This window comes from Pleurodeles waltl, chromosome 3_1, assembly GCF_031143425.1.
Source record: "Pleurodeles waltl isolate 20211129_DDA chromosome 3_1, aPleWal1.hap1.20221129, whole genome shotgun sequence".
Lineage (NCBI taxonomy): Eukaryota > Metazoa > Chordata > Amphibia > Caudata > Salamandridae > Pleurodeles > Pleurodeles waltl.
The window spans coordinates 326,245,082-326,269,418 of NC_090440.1; the positions used below are offsets into that span (position 1 = coordinate 326,245,082).

General features: G+C 46.7%; 1 protein-coding gene across 2 annotated transcripts in view; it reads right to left on the reverse strand.

Annotated features, from left to right (window-relative positions):
• Positions 1 to 24,337, reverse strand: part of DMXL2 (Dmx like 2) — a 1,615,381-nt gene that overhangs the window by 1,253,349 nt on the left and 337,695 nt on the right. For both annotated transcript variants that reach the window (XM_069222485.1, XM_069222484.1), the window contains exon 14: positions 24,243 to 24,332. In XM_069222485.1, coding sequence (XP_069078586.1) covers positions 24,243 to 24,332 — 90 coding nt within the window. The remainder of the gene's footprint in view (positions 1 to 24,242; positions 24,333 to 24,337) is intronic.

A 24,337-nucleotide genomic window follows, 5' to 3' on the forward strand; every position in this document is an offset into this window, starting at 1 on the left:
AAAGACAAGAGATGGGTTTTGGTCCCATCCATGGTGGCAGCAACATAAATAGGGTCAGAGATTCTCCTGACATGTTGAAAATCCCTAAAGGAATTGTAACTAAATATGAAGATGGTGATGACATCACCAAATGGTTCACAGCTTTTGAGAGGGCTTGTGCAACCCGAAAAGTAAACAGATCTCACTGGGGTGCTCTCCTTTGGAAAATGTTCACTGGAAAGTGTAGGGATAGATTCCTCACACTCTGCAAAAGATGCAGAATCCTATGACCTCATGAAGGCTACCCTGATTGAGGGCTTTGGATTCTCCACCGAGGAGTATAGAATTAGGTTCAGGGGGGCTCAAAAATCCTCGAGCCAGACCTGGGTTGATTTTGTTGACTACTCAGTGAAAACACTGGATGGTTGGATTCAAGGCAGTGGTGTAAATGATTATGATGGGCTGTACAATTTATTTGTGAAAGAATACCTGTTAAGTAATTGTTTCAATGATAAACTGCATCAGCATCTGGTAGACCTAGGACCAATTTCTCCCCAAGAATTGGGAAATAAGGCGGACCATTGTCTCAAGACTAGGGTGACCAAGACTTCCACAGGGGGTGACCAAAAGAAAGGGGTCACAAAGCCTCCCCAGGGGAAGAGTATTGAGACATTCAAAGGGAACAATAGTAAAGAGTCTTCTACAGGGCCCCAAAAACCTGCTCAGGAGGGTGGGCCCAGAGCCTCTTCACAATCCAATTTTGGGTACAAGGGTAAAAACTTTGATCCCAAAAAGGCCTGGTGTCGTAGCTGTAATCAGCCAGGACACCAAACTGGAGACAAGGCCTGTCCCAAGAAAGGTTCCACTTCTAACTCTACTCCAGCTAACACTGGAATGGCCAGTCTCCAAGTGGGATCAACAGTGTGCCCAGAGCAAATCAGGGTTCACACTGAAGCTAAACTAGTCTCTGAGGGTGGGGTGGATTTAGCCACACTGGCTGCCTGGACCCCTAATATGCAAAAATACAGGCAGCAACTCTTAATTAATGGGCAAAGTGTAGAAGGCCTGGGGGTACAGGTGCCAGTGTCACCATGGTGACAGAGAAACTGGTTTCCCCCTGGTCAATACCTGGCTGGACAAACTTATCCAGTCACCAACGCTGACAATCAGACTAAAGTACATCCCATGGCTATGGTAACTTTAGAGTGGGGAGGGGTCAATGGCCTGAAACAGGTGGTGGTCTCCTCAAATATCCCTGTAGACTGTTTGCTTGGAAATTACCTGGAGTCCTCAGCATGGGCTGAGGTAGAACTGAAAACCCAGTGCAGCCATGCTGGGTATCCCTGAACTGGTGTGTGTCAAGACAAGGGCATAGTGCAAGGCTCAGGGTGAAAAAGTGGTGTTGGAGCCTGGAAAAAGGGCCCAACCCTCCAAGAGAAAAGGAAAGAAGACTGGGGAACCAGCTTCCACACAACAAGAAAAAGAGAACCTCTCTTCCCAGGAAGAAGTTCTGCCCTCTGAGGGAACTGAGCCTCTGGAGTTAGAACCTTATCAGGTTGAGCTCCTAGGCCCAGGGGGACCCTCAAGGGAACAGTTGTGTAAGGGGCAAGAAACCTGTCCCTCCCTTGAAGGCCTTAGGCAGCAAGCTGCTGAAGAGTCCAAAGGAAAGATAACAGGAACACACAGAGTCTATTGGGAAGATGGACTCCTTTACACTGAGGCAAGAGATCCCAAACCTGGTGCCACTAGGAGAGTGGTAGTGCCTCAGGAGTTTAGGGAGTTCATTCTAACCTTAGCTCATGACATTCCTCTTGCTGGGCATTTGGGACAGACCAAGACGTGGGAGAGACTAGTCAACCACTTCTATTGGCCCAACATGTCCCAGAAGGTCAAGGAGTTTTGGGTCTCCTGTGCCACCTGTCAAGCCAGTGGTAAGACAGGTGGACACCCAAAGGCCCCCCTCATTCCACTTCCAGTGGTGGGGGTCCCCTTTGAAAGGGTGGGTGTGGACATAGTGGGTCCACTTGAACCTCCCACTGCCTCAGGGAACCAATACATACTAGTAGTAGTGGATTATGCTACTAGATACCCTGAAGAAATTCCCCTTAGGTAGACTACTGCCCCTGCAGTAGCCAAGGCACTCATTGGTATTTTTACCAGAGTGGGATTTCCTAAGGATGTGGTGTCTGACAGAGGTACCAACTTTATGTCAGCATACCTGAAACATATGTGGAATGAGTTTGGGGTGACTTACAAATTCACCACACCATACCATCCACAAACCAATGGTCTTGTTGAAAGATTTAACAAGACATTCAAAGGCATGATAATGGGGCTCCCTGAAAAACTCAAAAGGAGATGGGATGTCCTCTTGCCATGTCTGCTTTTCGCCTACAGAGAGGTGCCTCAGAAAGAAGTAGGGTATTCCCCCGTTGAACTTCTGTTTGGCCATCCTGTAAGGGGACCACTAGCTCTTGTGAAAGAAGGCTGGGAGAGACCTCTTCATGAGCCTAAGCAAGATATAGTGGACTATGTACTAGGCCTACGTTCAAGAATGGCAGAGTATATGGAAAAGGCAAGTAAAAACCTTGAGGCCAGCCAACAGCTCCAGAAGTTTTGGTATGACCAAAAGGCTGCTATGGTTGAATTTCAGCTAGGGCAGAAAGTCTGGGTTCTGGAGCCTATGGCTCCCAGGGCACTTCAGGACAGATGGAGTGGCCCTTACCCAGTGCTAGAAAAGAAGAGTCAGGTCACCTACTTGGTAGACCTAGGCACTAGCAGGACCCCCAAAAGGGTGATCCATGTGAACCGCCTCAAGCTCTTCCATGACAGGGCAGATGTGAATCTGTTGATGGTAACAGATGAGGACCTGCAAGCTGAGAGTGAACCTCTCCCTGATCTCCTCTCCACAGACCCTAAAGATGGTTCAGTTGATGGAGTGATCTATTCAGACACCCTCTCTGGCCAACAGCAATCTGACTGTAGGAAGGTCCTGCAACAGTTTGCTGAGCTCTTTTCCCTAACCCCTGGTCAGACACACCTGTGTACCCATGATGTGGACACAGGAGACAGCATGCCTGTCAAAAAACAAAATATTCAGACAGTCTGACCAAGTTAAGGAAAGCATCAAGGTGGAAGTCCACAAGATGCTGGAATTGGGAGTCATTGAGCACTCTGACAGCCCCTGGGCTAGCCCAGTGGTCTTAGTCCCCAAACCTCACACCAAAGATGGAAAGAGAGAGATGAGGTTTTGTGTGGACTACAGAGGACTTAATTCTGTCACCAAGACAGATGCCCATCCCATTCCAAGGGCAGATGAACTGATTGACAAACTAGGTGCTGCCAAATACTTAAGTACTTTTGACTTGACAGCAGGGTACTGGCAAATCAAAATGGCACCAGGAGCAAAAGAAAAGACAGCATTCTCCACACCTGATGGGCATTATCAATTTACTGTTATGCCCTTTGGCTTAAAGAATGCCCCTGCCACCTTCCAAAGGTTGGTGAATCAAGTCCTTGCTGGCTTGGAGTCGTTTAGTGCAGCTTATCTTGACGATATTGCTGTCTTTAGCTCCAGCTGGCAGGATCACCTGGTCCACCTGAAGAAGGTTTTGAAGGCTCTGCAAGCAGCAGGCCTCTCTATCAAGGCATCCAAATGCCAGATAGGGCAGGGAACTGTGGTTTACCTGGGACACCTTGTAGGTGGAGGCCAAGTTCAGCCACTCCAGCCTAAGATCCAGACTATTCTGCACTGGGCAGCTCCAAAAACTAGACTCAAGTCAGGGCATTCCTTGGCTTGACTGGGTACTACAGGAGGTTTGTGAAGGGATATGGATCAATAGTGACAGCCCTCACAGAACTTACCTCCAAGAAAATGCCCAAGTAGGTAAACTGGACTGTAGAATGCCAACAGGCCTTTGACACCCTGAAACAAGCAATGTGCACAGCGCCAGTTCTCAAAGCTCCAGATTACTCCAAGCAGTTCATTGTGCAGACTGATGCCTCTGAACATGGGATAATGGCAGTTTTGTCCCAAACAAATGATGATGGCCTTGACCAGCCTGTTGCTTTCATTAGCAGGAGGGTACTCCCCAGGGAGCAGCGTTGGAGTGCCATTGAGAGGGAGGCCTTTGCTGTGGTTTGGTCCCTGAAGAAGCTGAGACCATACCTCTTTGGTACTCACTTTGTAGTTCAGACTGACCACAGACCTCTCTGATGGCTAATGCAAATGAAAGGTGAAAATCCAAAACTGTTGAGGTGGTCCATCTCCCTACAGGGAATGGACTTTATAATGGAACACAGACCTGGGACTGCCCATGCCAATGCAGATGGCCTTTCCAGGTTCTTCCACTTAGAAAATGAAGACTCTCTTGGGAAAAGTTAGTCTCATCCTCTTTTGTTTGGGGGGGGGGTTGTGTAAGGAAATGCCTCCTTGGCATGGTTACCCCCTGACTTTTTGCCTTTGCTGATGCCAAGTTATGATCTGAAAGTGTGCTGAGGCCTGCTAACCAGGCCCCAGCACCAGTGTTCTTTCCCTAACCTGTACTTTTGTTTCCACAATTGGCACACCCTGGCATCCAGGTAAGTCCCTTGTAACTGGCACCCCTGGTACCAAGGACCCTGATGCCAGGGAAGGTCTCTAAGGGCTGCAGCATGTCTTATGCCACCCTGGGGACCCCTCACTCAGCACAGACACACTGCTTGCCAGCTTGTGTGTGCTAGTGGGGATAAAATAACTAAGTCGACATGGCACTCCCCTCAGGGTGCCATGCCAACCTCACACTGCCTATAGGTATAGATAAGTCACCCCTCTAGCAGGCCTTACAGCCCCAAGGCAGGGTGCACTCCCTTTGTTACAGCACCCCAGGGCACTCCAGCTAGTGGAGTTGCCCGCCCCCTCCGGCCACGGCCCCACTTTTGGCGGCAAGGCCGGAGGAGATAATGAGAAAAACAAGGAGGAGTCACTGGCCAGTCAGGACAGCCCCTAAGGTGTCCTGAGCTGAGGCGACTCTGACTTTTAGAAATCCTCCATCTTGCAGATGGAGGATTTCCCCAATAGGGATAGGAATGTGACCCCCTCCCCTCAGGGAGGAGGCACAAAGAGGGTGTAGCCACCCTCAGGGCTAGCAGCCATTGGCTACTAACCCCTCAGACCTAAACACACCCCTAAATTCAGTATTTAGGGGCTCCCCAGAACCTAGGAACTCAGATTCCTGCAACCTAAGAAGAAGAGGACAGCTGAACTGAAAAACCTGCAGAGAAGACAGAGACACCAACTGCTTTGGCCCCAGCTCTACCGGCCTGTCTCCCCACTTCTAAAGACACTGCTCCAGCGACGCGTTCCCAGGGTCCAGCAACCTCTGAAGCCTCAGAGGACTACCCTGCATCTAGAAGGACCAAGAACTCCCGAGGACAGCGGTTCTGTTCCACAAAGACTGCAACTTTGCAACAAAGAAGCAACTTTGAACCAACACACGTTTCCCGCCGGAAGCGTGAGACTTCCCACTCTGCACCCGATGCCCCCGGCTCGACTTGTGGAGAACAAACACCACAGGGAGGACTCCCCGGCGACTACGAGACCGTGAGTAGCCAGAGTTGACCCCCCTGAACCCCCACAGCGACGCCTGCAGAGGGAATCCCGAGGCTCCCCCTGACCGCGACTGCCTGCTTCAAAGACCCGACCACCTGGTAAAGACTCTGCATCCGCAGCCCCAGGACCTGAAGGATCCGACCTCCAGTGCAGGAGCGACCCCCAGGTGGCCCTCTCCCTTGCCCAGGTGGTGGCTACCCCGAGGAGCCCCCCCCTTGCCTGCCTGCATAGCTGAAGAGACCCCTTGGTCTCCCACTGATTTCTATTGCGAACCCGACGCTTGATTGCACACTTCACCCGGCCGCCCCCGTGCCGCTGAGGGTGTACTTTCTGTGCGGACTTGTGTCCCCCCCCGGTGCCCTACAAAACCCCCCTGGTCTGCCCTCCGAAGACGCGGGTACTTACCTGCTGGCCGACTAGAACTGGGGCACCCCCTTCTCCATTGAAGCCTATGCGTTTTGGGCACCACTTTGACCTCTGCACCTGACCGGCCCTGAGCTGCTGGTGTGGTAACTTTGGGGTTACTCTGAACCCCCAACGGTGGGCTACCTTGGACCCAAATTTGAACCCCGTAGGTGGTTTACTTACCTGCAAAATCTAACAAACACTTACCTCCCCCCAGGAACTGTTGAAAATTGCACAGTGTCTAGTTTTAAAATAGCTATATGTCATTTATGTGAAAACTGTATATGCTATTTTGCTAATTCCAAGTTCCTAAAGTTCCTACATGAAATATCTTTCATTTAAAGTATTACTTGTAAATCTTGAGCCTGTGGTTCTTAAAATAAACTAAGAAAATATATTTTTCTATACAAAAACCTATTGGCCTGTAATTGTCTGAGTGTGTGTTCCTCATTCATTGCCTGTGTGTATGTACAACAAATGCTTAACACTACCCTCTGATAAGCCTACTGCTCGACCACACTACCACAAAATAGAGCATTAGAATTATCTCTTTTTGCCACTATCTTACCTCTAAGGGGAACCCTTGGACTCTGCATACTATTCCTTACTTTGAAATAGTGCATACAGAGCCAACTTCCTACACAAAGATTTAGCAAATGAACATCCGAGTTCAGAAATTCAAGAAAGAGAACAGAGAGAAAGTATAACAACGACTTTAGTGGTTAATGTGGAGTGCAAGAATACATTTCAACCTCTGGAGTTGACAGGAGGTTCCATGATTACAGATGTCCCTCGACAAAGCATCTCTGCAATCGTTAACCATACCCAACAGCTAGTGGGAGGCAAGGCACAGTTTAATTATCTGAACGCACATATAGTTGGGTTAAAAAAAACACCATTACGACGCTTGTACAAACACTAACTGAAAAAGTAGCTAATTCGAGCGAACTACTAATTAACCTTACTTTGAAGGGGCAAAATAAACCGACTAGTAGTGCCGAGCAAGATCGTCTCGCAAGTGTTAAAACAAGTAACTTAATTAACCAAAGAACAAGTATCACTCTTACAAGACAGCATTTAGACAGGAGTCAACTGGAAATTTTCACAAAGAATCGCAATACTAAGCAATTTCGCAGCGATTATAATAGTCGGGTCATATGTCCCCAATTTTCGCGAATGTGAGGTTTACCCAGAGGATGAAGATGGGCATAGTTAAGCATGTAAGAACCCCAACACAGTCAACTAGTCTCTCGACCTTGAAAAGAACAGACTTGTTCCTCGCGGTTCTATGTATACAATGGGAAGGTTGTCAGTAGCTAGCTGATCAAAGAAATTTTTATGTTAAGTGTGACAAAACTGCCTCCCAGAACTTTTGAAAGTAGATGGTCACAACCAACGAAATCATTAATTGGTTACGGCATGTCCGCATTTTTAGAACGGTAATACGGGAGAATATTACAGTTATGAATCGTTACACAAATAAAAACAGTAGCACAGAATATATTGGTGTAAGAATTGTTGTTAATGAAATAATTGAGGGTTTAATTGGTTTAGAGCGTAGAACGATGTTATCTAATGGCTCAAATATTCATGTAAAACTAAACCCATCTTATGACTCACTTCCAGATAGGCTGAATGGGTAAAGACCGCTGTTAAATAAGGCCGGGGGTGGGTGGGGGTAGATGGGAGGGGTATTTTATTGGTGGTTTTGGACATTGACTGACTACATCAGGTTCAGTCTTATAAAACTGGTGCAAATCTTTCTGTACTCTACAATGCGAACGAACCAAACGTTTCAAACATCCAGTTGGATACAAGCGTATCGTGATAGTCCAGGGATCGTGAGGGAGGGCAATTAATGCACATGGCGAAAGCACAGTCACTCCATGTAGGAAGCTGACTCTGTATATACTATATCAAACTGAGATATAGTGTGCACAGAGTCCAGGGGTCCCGCAGAGGCTTGACAGAGGTAACAATAGATAATATTAATGCTCCATTTGTGGTAGTGTGGTCGAGCAGTTAGGCTTATCAGAGGGTAGTGTTAAGCATTTGTTGTACACACATAAGCAACAGAGGAAACACACACTCAATGCCTTAAACCCAGACCAATAGGATTTCGTATAAAAAAATGTTTTGTTACTTTATTTCTAGAACCACAAGATTCAGCTTGCAGGTAAGCACATAAAATAAAAGGTACTTTGCATATATATTATCAGGACTTTGAATGGAATCGACAATGTATACAGTTTTCCTTAAAATGGCAAAAAGCTATTTTAAAAGTAGACACTGCATTTTTCAATAGTTCCTGGGGGAAGAAAAGATAGTACAGTTTTGCAGGTAAGTAGATGACTTACAGTTTTTATCTCCGGAGTTTAGGTAGTCCATCGTTGGTGGTTCAAGCTAACCCCAAACACCCACCACCATCAAGACGGGGCCACTCCAGAGCAGAGGTCACAGAGGAACCAGATTAACGTGGGCTCCTATGGAGACACAGGGTACTCGGACTTCAGTCAACCGGCAGGTAAGTACCCACGAGTCGGAGGGCAGACCTGGGGTGATTAGAGGAGCACTGGAGGGGCCACAAGTAGGTACCAAACACACACCCTCAGCAGCACAAGGGCGGCCGGGTACAAGGTGCAAACAGGATGTTGGGTTTCCAATGCTGGTCTATGAGGAGACCCCAGGGGTCACTCAGAGGCTGCAGGCGAGGTCCAGAGGGGTGTCTTGGGCACACCACTGGTCGGACTGGGAAGAGGGCCGCCTGCTGAACGTTGAGACACGGGGGTTGGTTTCTCCAAGGCCTGGGGGCTGCAGATGCAGTGTGTACTTTAGGCGTCGGATATCTTCCTCCGGGAGGGGGGATGGTCCTCGGGATTCCCTCTGCAGGCGTCGTCGTGGAGGGTCAACCTAGGCAGGGCTCTTGCTAGCAATCGCTTGGGGACCCTCTTGCTGGGTGAACCACCTCGACATGAGCCGTGGGCGTCGGGTGGACATGAGTCAAGACTCACGCATCCGGAGTGAGGTGGGAGTCCTTGATTGTAGGTTTCTTCAGACAGAGCCGCTGTCCTCTGGAGTTCTTGGTCCTTTTCGGTGCAGGGCAGTCCTATGGAGTTGGCAGATGTCGCTGGGCCTGCTGGACACATCGCTGGTCTTTTTGCAGGTTCTTTCAAGCACGAGACAGGTCAGTAGGGCTGGGGCCAAAGCAGTTATCGTCTTCCTTCTTCTATGCTGGGGGATTCAGTTAGCAGTCCTACTTCTTGTAGCTCACCAGGAATCTGGTGAGGGGGGTTCAGGGAGGCCCTTAAATCCTTGATTTAGGGGAGTGTTAGGGTCAGAGGGGCAGTAGCCAATGGCTACTGTCCCTGAGGGTGGCTACACCCTCCTTGTGTCCACTTACTTTGGGGAGGGGGGCACATTCCTATCCCTTTGGTCACTGTCCTCCAAACCAAGATGGAGGATTCTGCAGGGAGGGGGTCACCTCAGCTCTGTATACCTTAGGGGTGGTCCTGGCTGGGGTGGTCACTCCTCCCTGTTTTTCCTAATTTTCCTGCGAGACTTGCTGCCAAAAGTGGGGCTTTGTCCAGGGGGCGGGCATTTCCACTAGCTGGAGTGCCCTGGGGCACTGTGATCCGAGGCTTGAGCCTTTGAGGCTCAACGCCAGGTTTTACAGTTCCTGCAAGCATAGGTGGGAAGCACCTCCACCCAGGACAGGCTTTGTTTCTGACCACAGAGTTCACAAAGGCACTTACCCCATGTAGTCACACACTTGTCTGAAAGTGGCAGGCTGGCACATAACGGTCAGTCCTACACTAGCAGTTGGGCTAACATGCAGGTGGCATCTCTAAGATGCCCTTTGTGTGCAATTTTCAATAAATCCCACACTGGCATCAGTGTGGGTTTATTGTGCTGAGAAGTTTCATAGCAAACTTTCCAGTATTTAGTAAAGCCATTAAGGTGCTCTGGAGTAATGACAAACTCCCAGACCATATACTCAATATGGCTACACTGCACTTACAATGTCTTAGAAAGGACTCGGACACTGTAGGGGCATAGTGCAGCTATGCCCTCACCAGTGGTATAGTGCACCCTGCCTTAGAACTGTAAGGCCTGCTAGGCACCAGGGACATTTTTTTTTTTTTTTTTGTGATGTTTTCTTTTTTTTTTAGGTGGGGAGCGACCCCTTAGGCAAGGGTCGCTCCCCTAGGGGGCAAATTATATTTAGGCCATTTCTGCCCCCCTTGGGGGCAGATTGGCCTATTTTGATGAGGCCAATCTGCCCCCAAGGGGGGCCGAAACCATTAGACACCAGGGAGTTTTTTTTTGCGCGCGAATTTCACGCAACGGGAGGGACCCCTTGGGCAAGGGTCGCTCCCAGGGGGGGGCATTTTTTTGGGAAGGCCTTTTCTGCCCCCCCTGGGGGCAGATTGGCCTATTAGGCCGATCTGCCCCCCGGGGGGGCAGAAACCTCTAGGCACCAGGGATCATTTCTTTAATTTTTTCTTTTTGTTATGTTTTCTTTTTTTTTTAGGTGGGGAGCGACCCCTTAGGCAAGGGTCGCTCCCCTGGAGGGGCAAAATGTATTTAGGCCATTTCTGCCCGCTTTGGGGGCAGATCGGCCGATTTTAGGTCAATCTGCCCCCAAGGGGGGCAGAAACCACTAGGCACCAGGGATCTTTTTTTGGCGCTGTCACGCAAGGGGAGCGACCTTGTAGGCAAGGGTCGCTCCCCGGGGGGGGGGGGATGTAGGGGGGGGCAAAATTATTTTAGGCCATCTCTGCCCCCCTCTGGGGGCAGATCGGCCTATTGGTATTAGGCCGATCTACCCCCAGGGGGGGCAGAAACCTCTAGGCGCCAGGGCAAATTTTTTTTTTTTATTTTTTTTTTTTAAAGAGATGGGGAGCGACCCATCAGGCAAGGGTCGCTCCCCTGGGGGGCAAATTGTATTTAGACCATTTCTTCCCCCCTTGGGGGCAGATTGGTCGATTTTAGGTCAATCTGCCCCAAGGGGGCAGAAACCACTAGGCACCAGGGATTTGTTTTTTGTCGCCAATGTCACGCAGGGGGAGCGACCCCGTAGGCAAGGGTCGCTCCGGGGGGGGGGGGGGGGGGGGGTGGGGGTTGATGAGGGCAAATTTATTGTAGGCCATTTCTGCCCCCCCTAGGGGCAGATCGGCCTATTATTAGGCCGATCTGCCCCCAGGGGGGGCAGAAACCTCTAGGCGCCAGGGCAATTATTTTTTTTGTTTTGTTTTTGTTTTTTGTTTGTTTTTTTAGCCAAATTTTGAGGTTTGCAAAGGATTCTGGGTAACAGAACCTGGTCCGAGCCACACAAGTCACCCCATCTTGGATTCCCCTAGGTCTCTAGTTTTCAGAAATGCACAGGTTTGGTAGGTTTCCCTAGGTGGCGGCTGAGCTAGAGGCCAAAATCTACAGGTAGTCACTTTGCTAAAAACAGCTCTGTTTTCTGTGATGTGTCCACGTTGTGTTTTGGGGCATATCCTGTCGCGGGCGCTAGGCCTACCCACACATGTGAGGTATCATTTTTATCGGGAAACTTGGGGGAACATAGAATAGCAAAACAAGTGTTATTGCCCCTTGTCTTTCTCTACATTTTTCCCTTCCAAATGTAAGACAGTGTGTAAAAAAGACGTCTATTTGAGAAATGCCCTGTAATTCACATGCTAGTATGGGCACCCCGGAATTCAGAGATGTGCAAATAACCACTGCTTCTCAACACCTTATCTTGTGCCCATTTTGGAAATACAAAGGTTTTCTTGATAGCTATTTTTTACTCTTTATATTTCAGCAAATGAATTGCTGTATACCCGGCATAGAATGAAAACCCACTGCAGGGTGCAGGTCATTTATTGGCTCTGGGTACCTAGAGTTCTTGATGAACCTACAAGCCCTATATATCCGCGCAACCAGAAGATTCCAGCAGACGTAACGGTATATTGCTTTCAAAAATCTGACACTGCAGGTAAAAGTTACAGAGTAAAACGTAAAGAAAAAGTGATTTTTTTTCACCTCAATTTCAATATTTTTCTTTTTCAGTTGTTATTTTCTGTAGGAAACCCTTGTAGGATCTACACAAATTACCCCTTGCTGAATTCAGAATTTTGTCTACTTTTCAGAAATGTTGCGGGTTTTGGGATCCAGCGTTGGTTTCATGCCCATTTCTGTCACTGACTGGAAGGAGGCTGAAAGCACAAAAAAATCGTAAAAATGGGGTATGTCCCAGTAAAATGCCAAAATTGTGTTGAAAAATTGGGTTTTCTGATTCAAGTCTGCCTGTTCCTGAAAGCTGGGAAGCTGGTGATTTTACCACCGCAAACCCTTTGTTGATGCCCTTTTCGGGGGAAATACCACAAGCCTTCTTCTGCAGCCCATTTTTCCAATTTTTTTGAAAAAAACGAAATTTTCACTGTTTTTTGGCTAATTTCTTGGCCTCCTTCTGGGGAACCCACAAAGTCTGGGTACCTCTAGAATCCCTAGGATGTTGGGAAAAAAAGGACGCAAATTTGGCGTGGGTAGCTTATGTGAACAAAAAGTTATGAGGGCCTAAGCGCGAACTGCTCCAAATAGCCAAAAAAAGGCTCGGCACAGGAGGGGGAAAAGGCCTGGCAGCGAAGGGGTTAAACAGTTAGGGGGGCACAGTTTGGTTTGGTTTCACTGTGTTTGTGAAAAACCCTTTGTAGTAAGTTGGCTCTGTATATACTATCTCAAAGTAAGAGATAGTGTGCACAGAGTCCAAGGGTTCCGCTTAGAGGTAAGATAGTGGCAAAATTAGATAATTCTAATGCTCTATTTTGTGGTAGTGTGGTCGAGCAGAAGGCTTATCAGAGGGTAGTGTTAAGTATTTGTTGTACATACACAGGCAATAAATGAAGAACACACACTCAAAGACTTAACTCCAGGCCAAAAGTTTTTATATAGAAAAATATATTTTCTTAATTTATTTTTAGAACCACAAGATCAAGATTTGATGTAAATCCATAAAATTCAAGGTACTCCACACAGGTAAGTTAGGAACTTTGAATTTGAGCAACACATATACAGTTTTTGGTATAATGGCTATAAGCTATTTTAAAGTAGACAGTGCAAAAATCAACAGTTCCTGGGGGAGGTAAGTATTGGTTAGATTGTGAGGTAAGACACTCACAAGTCTCAGTTCCTGGGCATAAGCAGCCCACTGTTGTGATTCAAGGCAACCCCAAAGTTACCACACCAGCAGCTCAGGGCCGGTCAGGTGTAGAGATCAAAGAGGTGCCAAAAACACATAGGTGCCTATGGAGAACAGGGGTGCTCCGGTTCCAGTCTGTCAGCAGGTAAGTACCCGCATCCTCGGGGGGCAGACCAGGGGGGTTTTGTAGAGCACTTGTGGGGGGGACACAAGTACGCACACAAAACACACCCTGAGCTGCACAGGGGCGGCCGGGTGCAGTGTGCCAAGCAGGCGTCGGGTTTCAGTATTGCAAACAATGGAGGGACCCGGGTGTCACTCTAGAGGTGCAGGCAGGGCACAGGAGGGCTTCTCGGGTCAGGCACCACCTGGGCTAGGCAGAGGGTCGCCTGGGGGTCACTCCTGCACCGAGGTTCGGTTCCTTCTGGTCCTGGGGCTGCGGGTGCAGTGCTTGGTGCAGGCATTGGGTCCCTTGTTAAAGGCAGTCGCGGTCAGGGGGAGCCTCTGGATTCTTTCTGCATGCATCGCTGTGGGGGGGTCAGGGAGGTCGTCTCAGGCTACTCACGGGGTTGCAGTCGCCGGGGAGTCCTCCCTGTGGTGTTGGTTCTCTGGATCTCGAGCCAGGGGCGTCGGGTGCAGAGCGTGAAGTCTCACGCTTCGGGCAGGAAGACGGAGGTCTTTGAAAGTTGCAGAAAAGTTGCAATATTGTTGCTGTTTGTTGAGCAGAGCCGCTGCTCACGGGAGTTTCTTGGTCCTGGGGTTCAGGGCAGTCCTCTGAAGCTTCAGAGGTTGCTGGTCCTTGTTGGATACGTCGCTGTTGCAGGTTTTCGAGTCAGGAGACAGGCCAGTAGGGCTGGGGCCAAAGCAGTTGTCGTCTTCCGTCGTCTCTGCAGGGTTTCCTGGTCAGCAGTCCTTCTTAGTTCAGGTTGCAGGAATATGATTTCCTGGGTTCTTGGGTGCCCCTAAATACTAAATTTTAGGGGTGTGTGTAGGTCTGGGAGGGCAGTAGCCAATAGCTACTGTCCTGGAGGGTGGATACACCCTCTTTGTGCCTCCTCCCTGAGGGGAGGGGGGCACATCCCTATTGAGGGAATCCTCCAAAACTAAGATGGAGGATTTCTAAAGGCAGGGGCCACCTCAGCTCAAGGCACCTTAGGGGCTGTCCTGACTGGTGTGTGACTCCTCCTTGTTTTTTTAATCATCTTCTCCAGCCTTCCGCCAAAAGTGGGGGCAGTGGCCGGAGGGGCAGGCATGTCCACTAGCTGGGATGCCCTGTGGCGCTGTAACAAAAGGGGTGAGCCCTTGAGGCTCACCGCCAGGTGTTACAGTTCCTGCAGGGGGAGGTGAGCAGCACCTCCACCCAGTACAGGCTTTGTTCCTGGTCACAGAGTGACAAAGGCACTCTCCCCATGTGGCCAGCAACATGTCTGGTTGTGGCAGGCTGGCAGAAACTGGTCAGCCTAATACTAGAAGTCAGATTGGTATTCAGGGGACATCTCTAAGATGCCCTCTGGGTGCATTTTACAATACATTCCACATTGGCATCAGTGTGCATTTATTGTGCTGAGAAGTTTGATATCAAACTTCCCAGATTTCAGTGTAGCCATTATGGAACTGTGGCGCTCGTGTTTGACAAACTCCCAGACCATATACTCTTATGGCTACTGTAGGAAGTTGGCTCTGTATATACTATTTCAAAGTAAGAAATAGTGTGCACAGTGTCCAAGGGTTCCCATTAGGAGGTAAGATAGTGGCAAAAGTAGATAATTCTAATGTTGTATTTTGTGGTAGTGTGCTCGAGCAGTAGGCTTATCAGAGGGTAGTGTTAAGCATTTGTTGTACACACATAGGCAATAAATGAGGAACACACACTCAAAGACTTACTCCAGGCCAATAGGTTTTTATATTGAAAAATGTATTTTCTTAGTTTATTTTGAGAACCACAGGTTCAAGATTTACATTAAACACTTTAAATGTAAGGTACTTCAAGTAGATACTTTAGGAACTTTGAATGAAAGCAATATCACATACAGTTTTGTAAAAATGTCAATAAGCTATTTTCAAAGTGGACACTGTGCAAAAATCAACAGTTCCTGGGGGAGGTAAGTAAAGGTTAGATTAGGAGGTAAGTAAAACACTTACAAGTCTCAAGTTTGGGGCATAGGCAGCTCACCGGTGGGGGTTCAAGGCAACCCCAAAGTTACCACACCAGCAGGTCAGGGCTGGTCAGGTGCAGAGGTCAAAGAGGTGCCCGAAACACATAGGCGCCTATGGGGAACAGGGGTGCTCCGGTTCCAGTCTGCCAGTAGGTAAGTACTTGCGACCTCGGGGGCAAACTAGGGGGGTTTCGTAGAGCACTGGGGCGGGGACACAAGAAGGCACAGAAATTACACCCTCAGCGGCACAGGGACGGCCGGGTGCAGTGTGCAAACAAGCGTCGGGTTTTAGATTGAAAACAATGGAGGGACCCGGGTGTCACTTCAACGATGCAGGCACGCACATAGGGGGCTCCTAGAGGTAGCCACCACTTGGGCTAGGCAGAGGGTCGCTCCTTTACTGGAGTTCGGTTCCTTCAGGTCCTGGGGGCTGCGGGTGCAGTGTTGGTTCCAGGCATCGGGTCCCTTGTTACAGGCAGTCGCGTTCAGGGGGAGCCTGTGGATTCTCTCTGCAGGTGTCGCTGTGGGGGATCACAGGGGTCGTCTCTGGTTACTCACGGGCTCGCATTCGCCAGGGAGTCCTCCCTGAGGTGTTTGTTTTGTGCAGGTCGAGCAGGGGGCGTGGGGTGCAGAGTGGGAAGTCTCACGCTTCTGGCGGGAAACGTGAAGTCTTTAAAAGTTGCTTCTTTGTTGCAAAGAAGTTGCAGGTTTTGAACAGGGGCCGCTGCTCACAGGAGTTTTAGTCCTGTAGTCCAGGGCAGTCCTCTGAGGCTTCAGAGGTCCCTGGTCCCTGTCGGATGCGTCACTGGAGCAGGTTTTCGAAGTTGGAGACAGGCCGGTAGGGCTGGGGCCAAGTCAGTTGTCGTCTTCCTCTGCAGGCTTGTAGGTCAGCAGTCCTTCTTTCTTCCGGTTGCAGGAATCTGATTTCCTGTGATCTGGGGAGTCCCTAAATACTGAATTTAGGGGGGTGTTTAGGTCTGGGAGGGCAGTAGCCAATGGCTACTGTCCTTGAGGGTGGCTACACCCTCTTTGTGCTTCCTCCCTGTGGGGAGGGGGGCACATCCCTAATCTTATTGGGGGAATCCTCCAAACTCAAGATGGAGGATTTCTCACGCCAGGGGTCACCTCAGCTCAGGACACCTTAGGGGCTGTCCTGACTGGTGGGTGACTCCTCCTTGTTTTTCTCATTATCTCCTCCAGCCTTGCCGCCAAAAGTGGGGGCAGTGGCCGGAGGGGCGGGCATCTCCACTAGATGGGATGCCCTGGGGCGCTGTAACAAAAGGGGTGAGCCTTTGAGGCTCACCACCAGGTGTCACAGTTCCTGCAGGGGGAGGTGAGAGGTACCTCCACCCAGTACAGGCTTTGTTCCTGGCCACAGAGTGACAAAGGCACTCTCCCCATGTGGCCAGAAACATGTCTGGTGTGTGGCAGGCTGGTAGGAACTGGTCAGACTACACTGGAAGTCGGGTATGTTTTCAGGGGGCATCTCTAAGATGCCCTCTGGGTGTATTTTACAATAAATTGCACACTGGCATCAGTGTGCATTTATTGTGCTGAGCAGTTTGATACCAAACTTCACAGTTTTCAGTGTAGCGATTATGGAACTGTGGAGTTCGTGTTTGACAAACTACCAGACCATATTCTCTTATGGCTACCCTGCACTTACAATGTCTAAGGTTTTGCTCAGGCACTGTAGGGGGCATAGTGCTCGTGCACATATGCCCTCACCTGTGGTATAGTGCACCCTGCCTTAGGGCTGTAAGGTCTGCTAGAGGGGTGACTTACCTATGCCACAGGCAGTGTGAAGTTGGCATGGCACTCTGAGGGGAGTGCCATGTCGACTTAGTCATTTTCTCCCCACCAGCACACACAATCTTTGAGGCAGTGTGCATGTGCTGAGTGAGTGGTCCCCAAGGTGGCATAAGACATGCTGCAGCCCTTAGAGGGCCCTTGGTACCAGAGGTGCCAGTTACAAGGGACGTATCTGAGTGCTAGGGCTGTGCCAATTGTGGAAGCAAAGGTATAGTTTAGGGAAAGAACACTGGTGCTGGGGCCTGGCTAGCAGGGTCCCAGTCACACTTTCAATCATAACTTGGCATCAGCAAAAAGGCAAAAAGGCAGGGGGTAACCATGCAAAGGAGGCATTTCCTTACACCCTTCAAAAAGCAAATTCCTCAAACCTGAAATACAAGCATGAATGACACAATTTAAATCCAAGAGTTATGCTATTAGAGAAAGAAAAGTCATGTAAGTGCTCTTTTAAAATTGCACTGTCACTTTTTGTAGTGCTTGAGCTCAAGCAGATTTCCTGAAGCACATTTAGGCAAGTAACTACAATAATAATGTAGAATGTTCAGAAATGCATTTGTCTCTTCAAGATAAGCACTCTGCCAAAATACGAGATCTGAAATACTGCAGCTGGAGGTAAGTGGAGCGCTCAAGGAACAAACTTCCTGGCGAATACTAGTCACTTAGCTGCAGTTTTTTCCTGAGTGTTGGAGGAATGCCCGGTGTCAGTTGGTACAGGAACGAAGAAAAGAATTGCCTCAAAAGTCCTGAATAAGAGGATGACAGCAGGGGCTGGACTGCCAAGTCAGATGCTGAGATCAGGAAGCAAAACAAAGCCAAGCAGGGATGCTTGCATGCTTCACTCTGGTATTTATACCAAATCAGGAAAGCAGTTGAGTTTACACATGTGGATGAGTCACCACACCCAAGTAGGAGCACATGTCTACACCACACCCAATTAGAAGCACACGTCTACACCTGCTCACATTGGCAAACAAGCATTGGTAAAACAAGCATTGATAAAACCAATTGTGTAACACAGCACATTATGTTTACTTAGAAACATGAAGGTTTAACCAAGAACAGAGATATGATTTAACTCTAATCCCTGGGGATGCTGACAGATAACGCAGGAGGCACCTTGGGGATTCCTGCCAGTGGGCATGGCACCCTGAGGGGAGTGCCATATTGACTTTGTCTTTTTCTCCCCACCAGCACACACAAGCTGCAAGGCAGTGTTGCAGGTGCTGAGTGAGAAGTCTTTGGTAGAAAATAGATTGCTGCTGTTTTTGGAAATTCTACCTTTAAATACGGATATTCATCCCATTCAATGAGTCCTGATTCTTTCCATTCATCCAATTTATCAAACACTTTTTTTTAGGTGTTAACATTTCATTCCTATTAACAACTGAATAGCTTTCTCTGTCTTGCAATTGCCTTAACCCTTCCTTTAAATAACTCTCTCTAGACATAATTACAACATTTCCTCCTTTATCTGACTTTTTGATTATTATACTATCATCATTTTGTAAGGATTCAATTGCTTTCCGATGTTTAATTTGTAAATTGTCATATTTTGACCTTCTGATATATCTCAGAGATTTCAAAACTCCAATTACACCCTTCTCAAACACATTGATTGCATCACAATTCACCTGAGGTGAAGAAATAAGTTTGTATTATTGATTTGGAATATATATATATTTTTTTTTTCTTGGTTATATGAAGTTAAGTAATGAATAGTTATAGGAACACACTCCAAGATGGCCGCCATTATCTTGAAAGGAATGTAGTCTGTTTTTTATGTTTATGTTTGTGGTTTAAGTTATAATAGGAAATGGAAGAAGGGCTCTGAATATCTCTGTGAACAACGGAGCAGAGTCTCCCGAAACGCATTGGGGAATGAATTAGTGCCATTTTTTTTATCTAAGCAAAAGGTACTCCAAAAGGAGCCACAAACTTCCAGCCTTTTTCGTAACTGTGGGAGCTTAACCAGGGGACATGGACCCCAGTCCCCCAAAAGGAATGCACTAGTGAACAGAAGGTAAGGTCCCACTGAATGAATGAGATAGTATCTGGTTATCATGCAGTCGGTGAAGTTCATAGAAAAAACTGCGAAGAGAGTCTTAATTGCTCTAAATCGAATCCTTTATTTTGGAAAGCAGGTGAGATCCTAGTTGAAATACAACCAAGTAGGTCCCACAAGAAAGCAGAAATTCAGCCAACACGTGTTTCACCCCACAGGCACGTATGCCGGGGCTTTCTCAAGGCTGAAAAAAAAGAATGACATGCGACTAAAGAGATAATTCATGTTCAGATTGTAAAAATAGTAAAGAAAGGAAAGCCACACCGAAGTTTGAGAACCCAAAATCCGTGAAAATAATCGTGCCCATGCAGGCCGTGAAATTTCATTCCAAAGAAACAGATTCAAGTGATAAGTGATCCAGAAGAAGAGGAAATTAGTAAGTTGAGAAGCAATAAAGAAAGGAGAAAAATATAGCCATTACTAGCTACAGAGAAGTATATTAAGAGTAGATGAAAAGAGGTCAGAAAATGGGACAAACACCTAAGAAAAAGTTGTTGAGAGTGTGACTTGAAAGAGAAAAAAAGTACAACGTATAAAGACGATACTGGTGCCTTGGCCAGAGAAAAGGTGAAACGGTCTTGGATTGGTGCTCGTAAGTGTGTTTGCAGATAAATAGAGAAGAAAAAGAAAAGTCATAGATTGAGATTGTGACAAAAACAACTAAATACAACATACCATAGTGTCGACAAGATTCGTTTTGCAAAATAATTTTTCAGTTGTGTGAACGCTATTTATATTAAATAATCTACAAGAAAAAAGGTTTTGTATAGTCGACATTTAGCATATAGCTACTAATGGAAGTACCATAAGTTATCCAGAACGAAATACACTGCAAGGAAATCAATGGCTAGGTTAGAAAAACTAAAAACGAATTACGAAAATAATATTGTACAGATAACAGGAGATATGAAAATGCCCCTAATAAGGGTGACCTCGTTACGAGAGAAATAATCAGCTGATTAGCAAACTTGTAAGTGTTAGGGAAACAATGTGGTGAGACATAAAAGAGATCGGGATAGAAAACTTAAACTCAGTTGAAATAAAATGTAATTGAAAAAATGCTCTAAGAAGTAAATAGGCAATGCAAATTGGAAATGTTGATAAAAAATGATGAAAGCAGACTCAAAACCAGGACGCTAATGTAATGTGCATTGGGCCAAACAAAACCGCTCAAAAAGCGGGCCCAAATCTTACCTCAAAGAACAGTCGGAGACGGTCAAGTATTCAAATAATCGCGTCCGTTGCCATTGTCATTAACAGGGGCGATTGCGCCGGCCAGACTGCGTCTTAAATCCATATGTCCTGAGGGTTAGTGTCCTACCTCAGTATCATTGATGAGGTATGGCCACTGAAAACGGACTAAGATTACAAGGCATCGGCCGCTGCCATGTCTGACAGGGACACCGCCATCTTGAATTTCAGAATAAACAAAAGGGGGCGGCGCCATCTTAGAATGGTGTCGCATAAATCAAAAAAGATAAATAAAGGTAGTAATACTGCCCAATTTGAATGTAATACTTTTTTTTTTATCTGCCTGATTGAATAAATCAGTGTTGGAAGCAAAAGTAAGTGACTGCGACGTCTTCTCATATGTTAAGAAGCTTTTTCTTGGGAATGTGAAAGGTTTAGACCCTTTCGCAGTCTGCCGTGTAGGGTGCAGACTAAAACGCGATTGTTGAGCTTTGATATATATATATATATAAAAATATATATATATATATATATATATACACACACACACACACACACACACACACACACACACACACACACACACCATGGTGCACACACACACACACACACACACCATGGTGGTGTGGCTAAATAAATAAAAACATGATGCAAGAAATTCAGCAAACACCAGGACTCTGGTGCTGTTTGCTGACGACACCTTGCTTTTGTCACGAACACTGATGAGACTGCAGGAAGGCATAGCTTATTTAGCAATGTTCTGCAGTAGTAGGGGTTTCGAAATGAATGATGGAAATTCTAAATTTATGGTCTTAAATGCCCACGTTCGATCAGGAATTAATATGATTTTGAACGGGGCACCTATCAAGCAGGTCAAGACAACAACTTTGACTACCTCAGAGACAGGCTCACTGACAATCTCTTTTGGAACATCCAGTCTGACAAAAGTAAAACTACCCTCCAACATTGAACATCCGCTAACCCGAGCAAGACAAAGCGACATCAGTAGGAATTTTCCCCAATCCTTCAATATACAGGCCAGAGGCCCTTGGAGGGGCCTTGTATTCAGCAGAAATATGGGGCTAAGGAGATTTCACCCAGATGAAATGTACAGACGTATGGAAAAGAAATTCTTGCGGTCCCTATTTATTCTACCAAATAGTACAATTTTGCTACCCGTAAGGTAGGACTTGACCTAAAAAGGATAGAGAATATTGCATGGTTAAGAAATTCAAGCTACTGGATTAGAATTTGGATAATGTCCCATAGGGCTTCCTGTGGAGCAGCTCTCGATGAGCTAACTGTCTTAGACACAAGTTGTGCTACCCCACGGTTGAGGCAGTTAAAGCACTCTATGGGATGCTAAAGATCGATTGAGTGAGATAAGCAAGATGGAAAGAAGTATATTCCAATGGGTAAAGGGTATATAAAGGGACTATATCGTTCTCGAAGTGTGGCAAGAGTTGACTGAAAAGATTCTATTCCATAAATGTAGCCCCAAGTTTGTAGTATACCTTGACAGAATCAGTCCTACTAAGACTAAAAACCTTCACATTCTCTTCAGAATTTGTACATCGCCACCTAATGCATTCACAGCAAAGTGGGATGAGAACTTAGATATAGCTGAGAATTGTCCTGTGTCTCATAACACCCTGAAATAAGACAACATTTTTGCCCCAGATACAACAGGCTGAGCACTAAGTGTATCCTTCCAATATGTCAGCCTTTGGGTTTAAGGCAATGTCTGGAGGCATTACAATTTATAAAATATGGCACAGCAGAGCTGATTGTCTTTGTTTTATCAAGATTTTTAAACTGGGCTTGGCATCTAAGAGCTAGACATTCCACTGTGAAGCAATACATGTTGAAATGAAGCCTATGGTGTAAGCCTCTGCTGCTGGAGTATAACATAGGACACCTGAAGTTCTTATTCAACTATTTGATGTGTACGTCAAACAGTACACATGTACACATGGGTGCTGTGAAAGGGGGGGGGCTGGGTGGTGACCAACCTCTGTCTAGACCCAATGGGTCTGAAGGTACCACGACCTCGTCCTCGCTCTGGATGCTGAGTTGATAGACGTGGCCTATTTGTGGGTGGCATGGTACCAGACCCCTCCCAGAGCCTCAAAAGGGGCGAAAGGCAGACTGCTGGCGAGCAGGTGCAGAGAGGCACAAGGATCTGGCCGTAGCTTGAGAGTCTTTGAACCGCTCAAGCGCCAAGTCTCCCTTTCCAAATAGGCTTGAGCCATCGAAGGGGATGTTCAGAAGGTTTATCTGGACACCCGAAAAACCAGACGTACGGAGCCAGGTGTGGCACTGAAGGGCCACCGTCGATGAAATCACCCTACCCAGCGAGTCGGTGGTGTCCAAACCACAATGTATGGTAAACTTGGCTGCATCTCTCCCATCTTTTGCAGCTTGTGTGCTGGAGAATAACATAGGACACCTGAAGTTCTTATTCAACTATTTGATGTGTACGTCACCTAGGGGGACAAACATCTGCTGACTTTGCTTTGTATGACATTGCTGGTAGTTACAAAGGACCAAGATAGGATGTTTTTGCTGCTAATTTATGCCAGAACATAGCTGTGAGCAACACTTCCCACTGGCTCATTTGCCACTTTTTTAATTGGATGAAGCTCAATAATTATATAGCACACAAGTGTCCCGCACGCCCTCTGGGACCTGGGCAGACTTCTAAAGACTACAAAATGGTCGAAAAAAGGGTAGCTCGATCCTAGAACAGGCACGGAAGGAAAAGAACTGACGTACACATGCTGGGGTGGAGCCTTTATAGGCGACCGTGACATGACAGACAGCTCCAACGATGCTGACAACGCAACGCGGAGCAAAAAACGCATGCAGATCCGAACGACGCCACCCAACAGCAATCTGCAGCTAGAAATCTCTATCAAATAGGTGGTGCAATGGCAGATATTAAAGCAAATGTAGGGTGTGTGTGACAGTTTTAAAGAGAGATCCCTTTTAGGTAAAAAAAATATAAAAAGACATCACTAAATATTTGCGACACTGAGTCAATCTAAATAAGACTATGAAGAGATCACTGAGCAGTAACAAGTTATTTAATAAATGATGATGAAACATTTATCTCTAGTACAAAATCTATTAAGTATTTGGATTGAAATAATAAGGCCCATAGTAGCGCTTTATCGCTCCAAGCAGCATGCTTTTTAATTACCCAGGTTTACAGTACTAAAGTTTGCCATCTCCAAAGGCATAAAGACTGAGATGGCCTTGCTGGGATACCAACTAATGTTTTGCAGATGACACACTATGTCAACAGCAAGCACATAACTCACTGAATATAATGCCAGCTTCAGCAGCAACATCATTTTTAGGTGCTATTGATCAAGACAAATGTAATAGTCCCGAGCGGACCTGAACAAAGATAATATTTGAATTTGTATTCTATTGTTATAGCTTTATTCTAATTGGTGCCTCAAGATATGTTTTTAAATCTTATCCTTCTCCCTAATTAGAACACTGTCACTACATTTTGAATATATTCCTATATATTAAATATAATTCTACAGCACTATTAGCCTAAGTCATAATTAGTCTTGTGTATCTATATCGTTCTTATATATTTATATTTTATTTTCTCATTTGTGCGCGGTATAAGACTATAGAATAACAAAATACACCAAAGATATTCTACTGATGTCGGTGTTCTACCAGGATCTCAGAGACTGCCATCCTGCTAGTTCAACTTAACATGTACATAATAGTAAACCCCAAGGCATATGTTAAGAGGTGAATTCCATGGCAGAATACTCTATCAAATATGTAAAATAATTATTATGTGTCAAATAATGACTATGAACTATATTCACTTACTTGCTTTGTTATCACATCAAGTTCGATTATGCAACCAGGTCGAGCAGTAGACTGCTGGCTCACAATGTTAAACACCTCACCAATCAGTTTCTAGG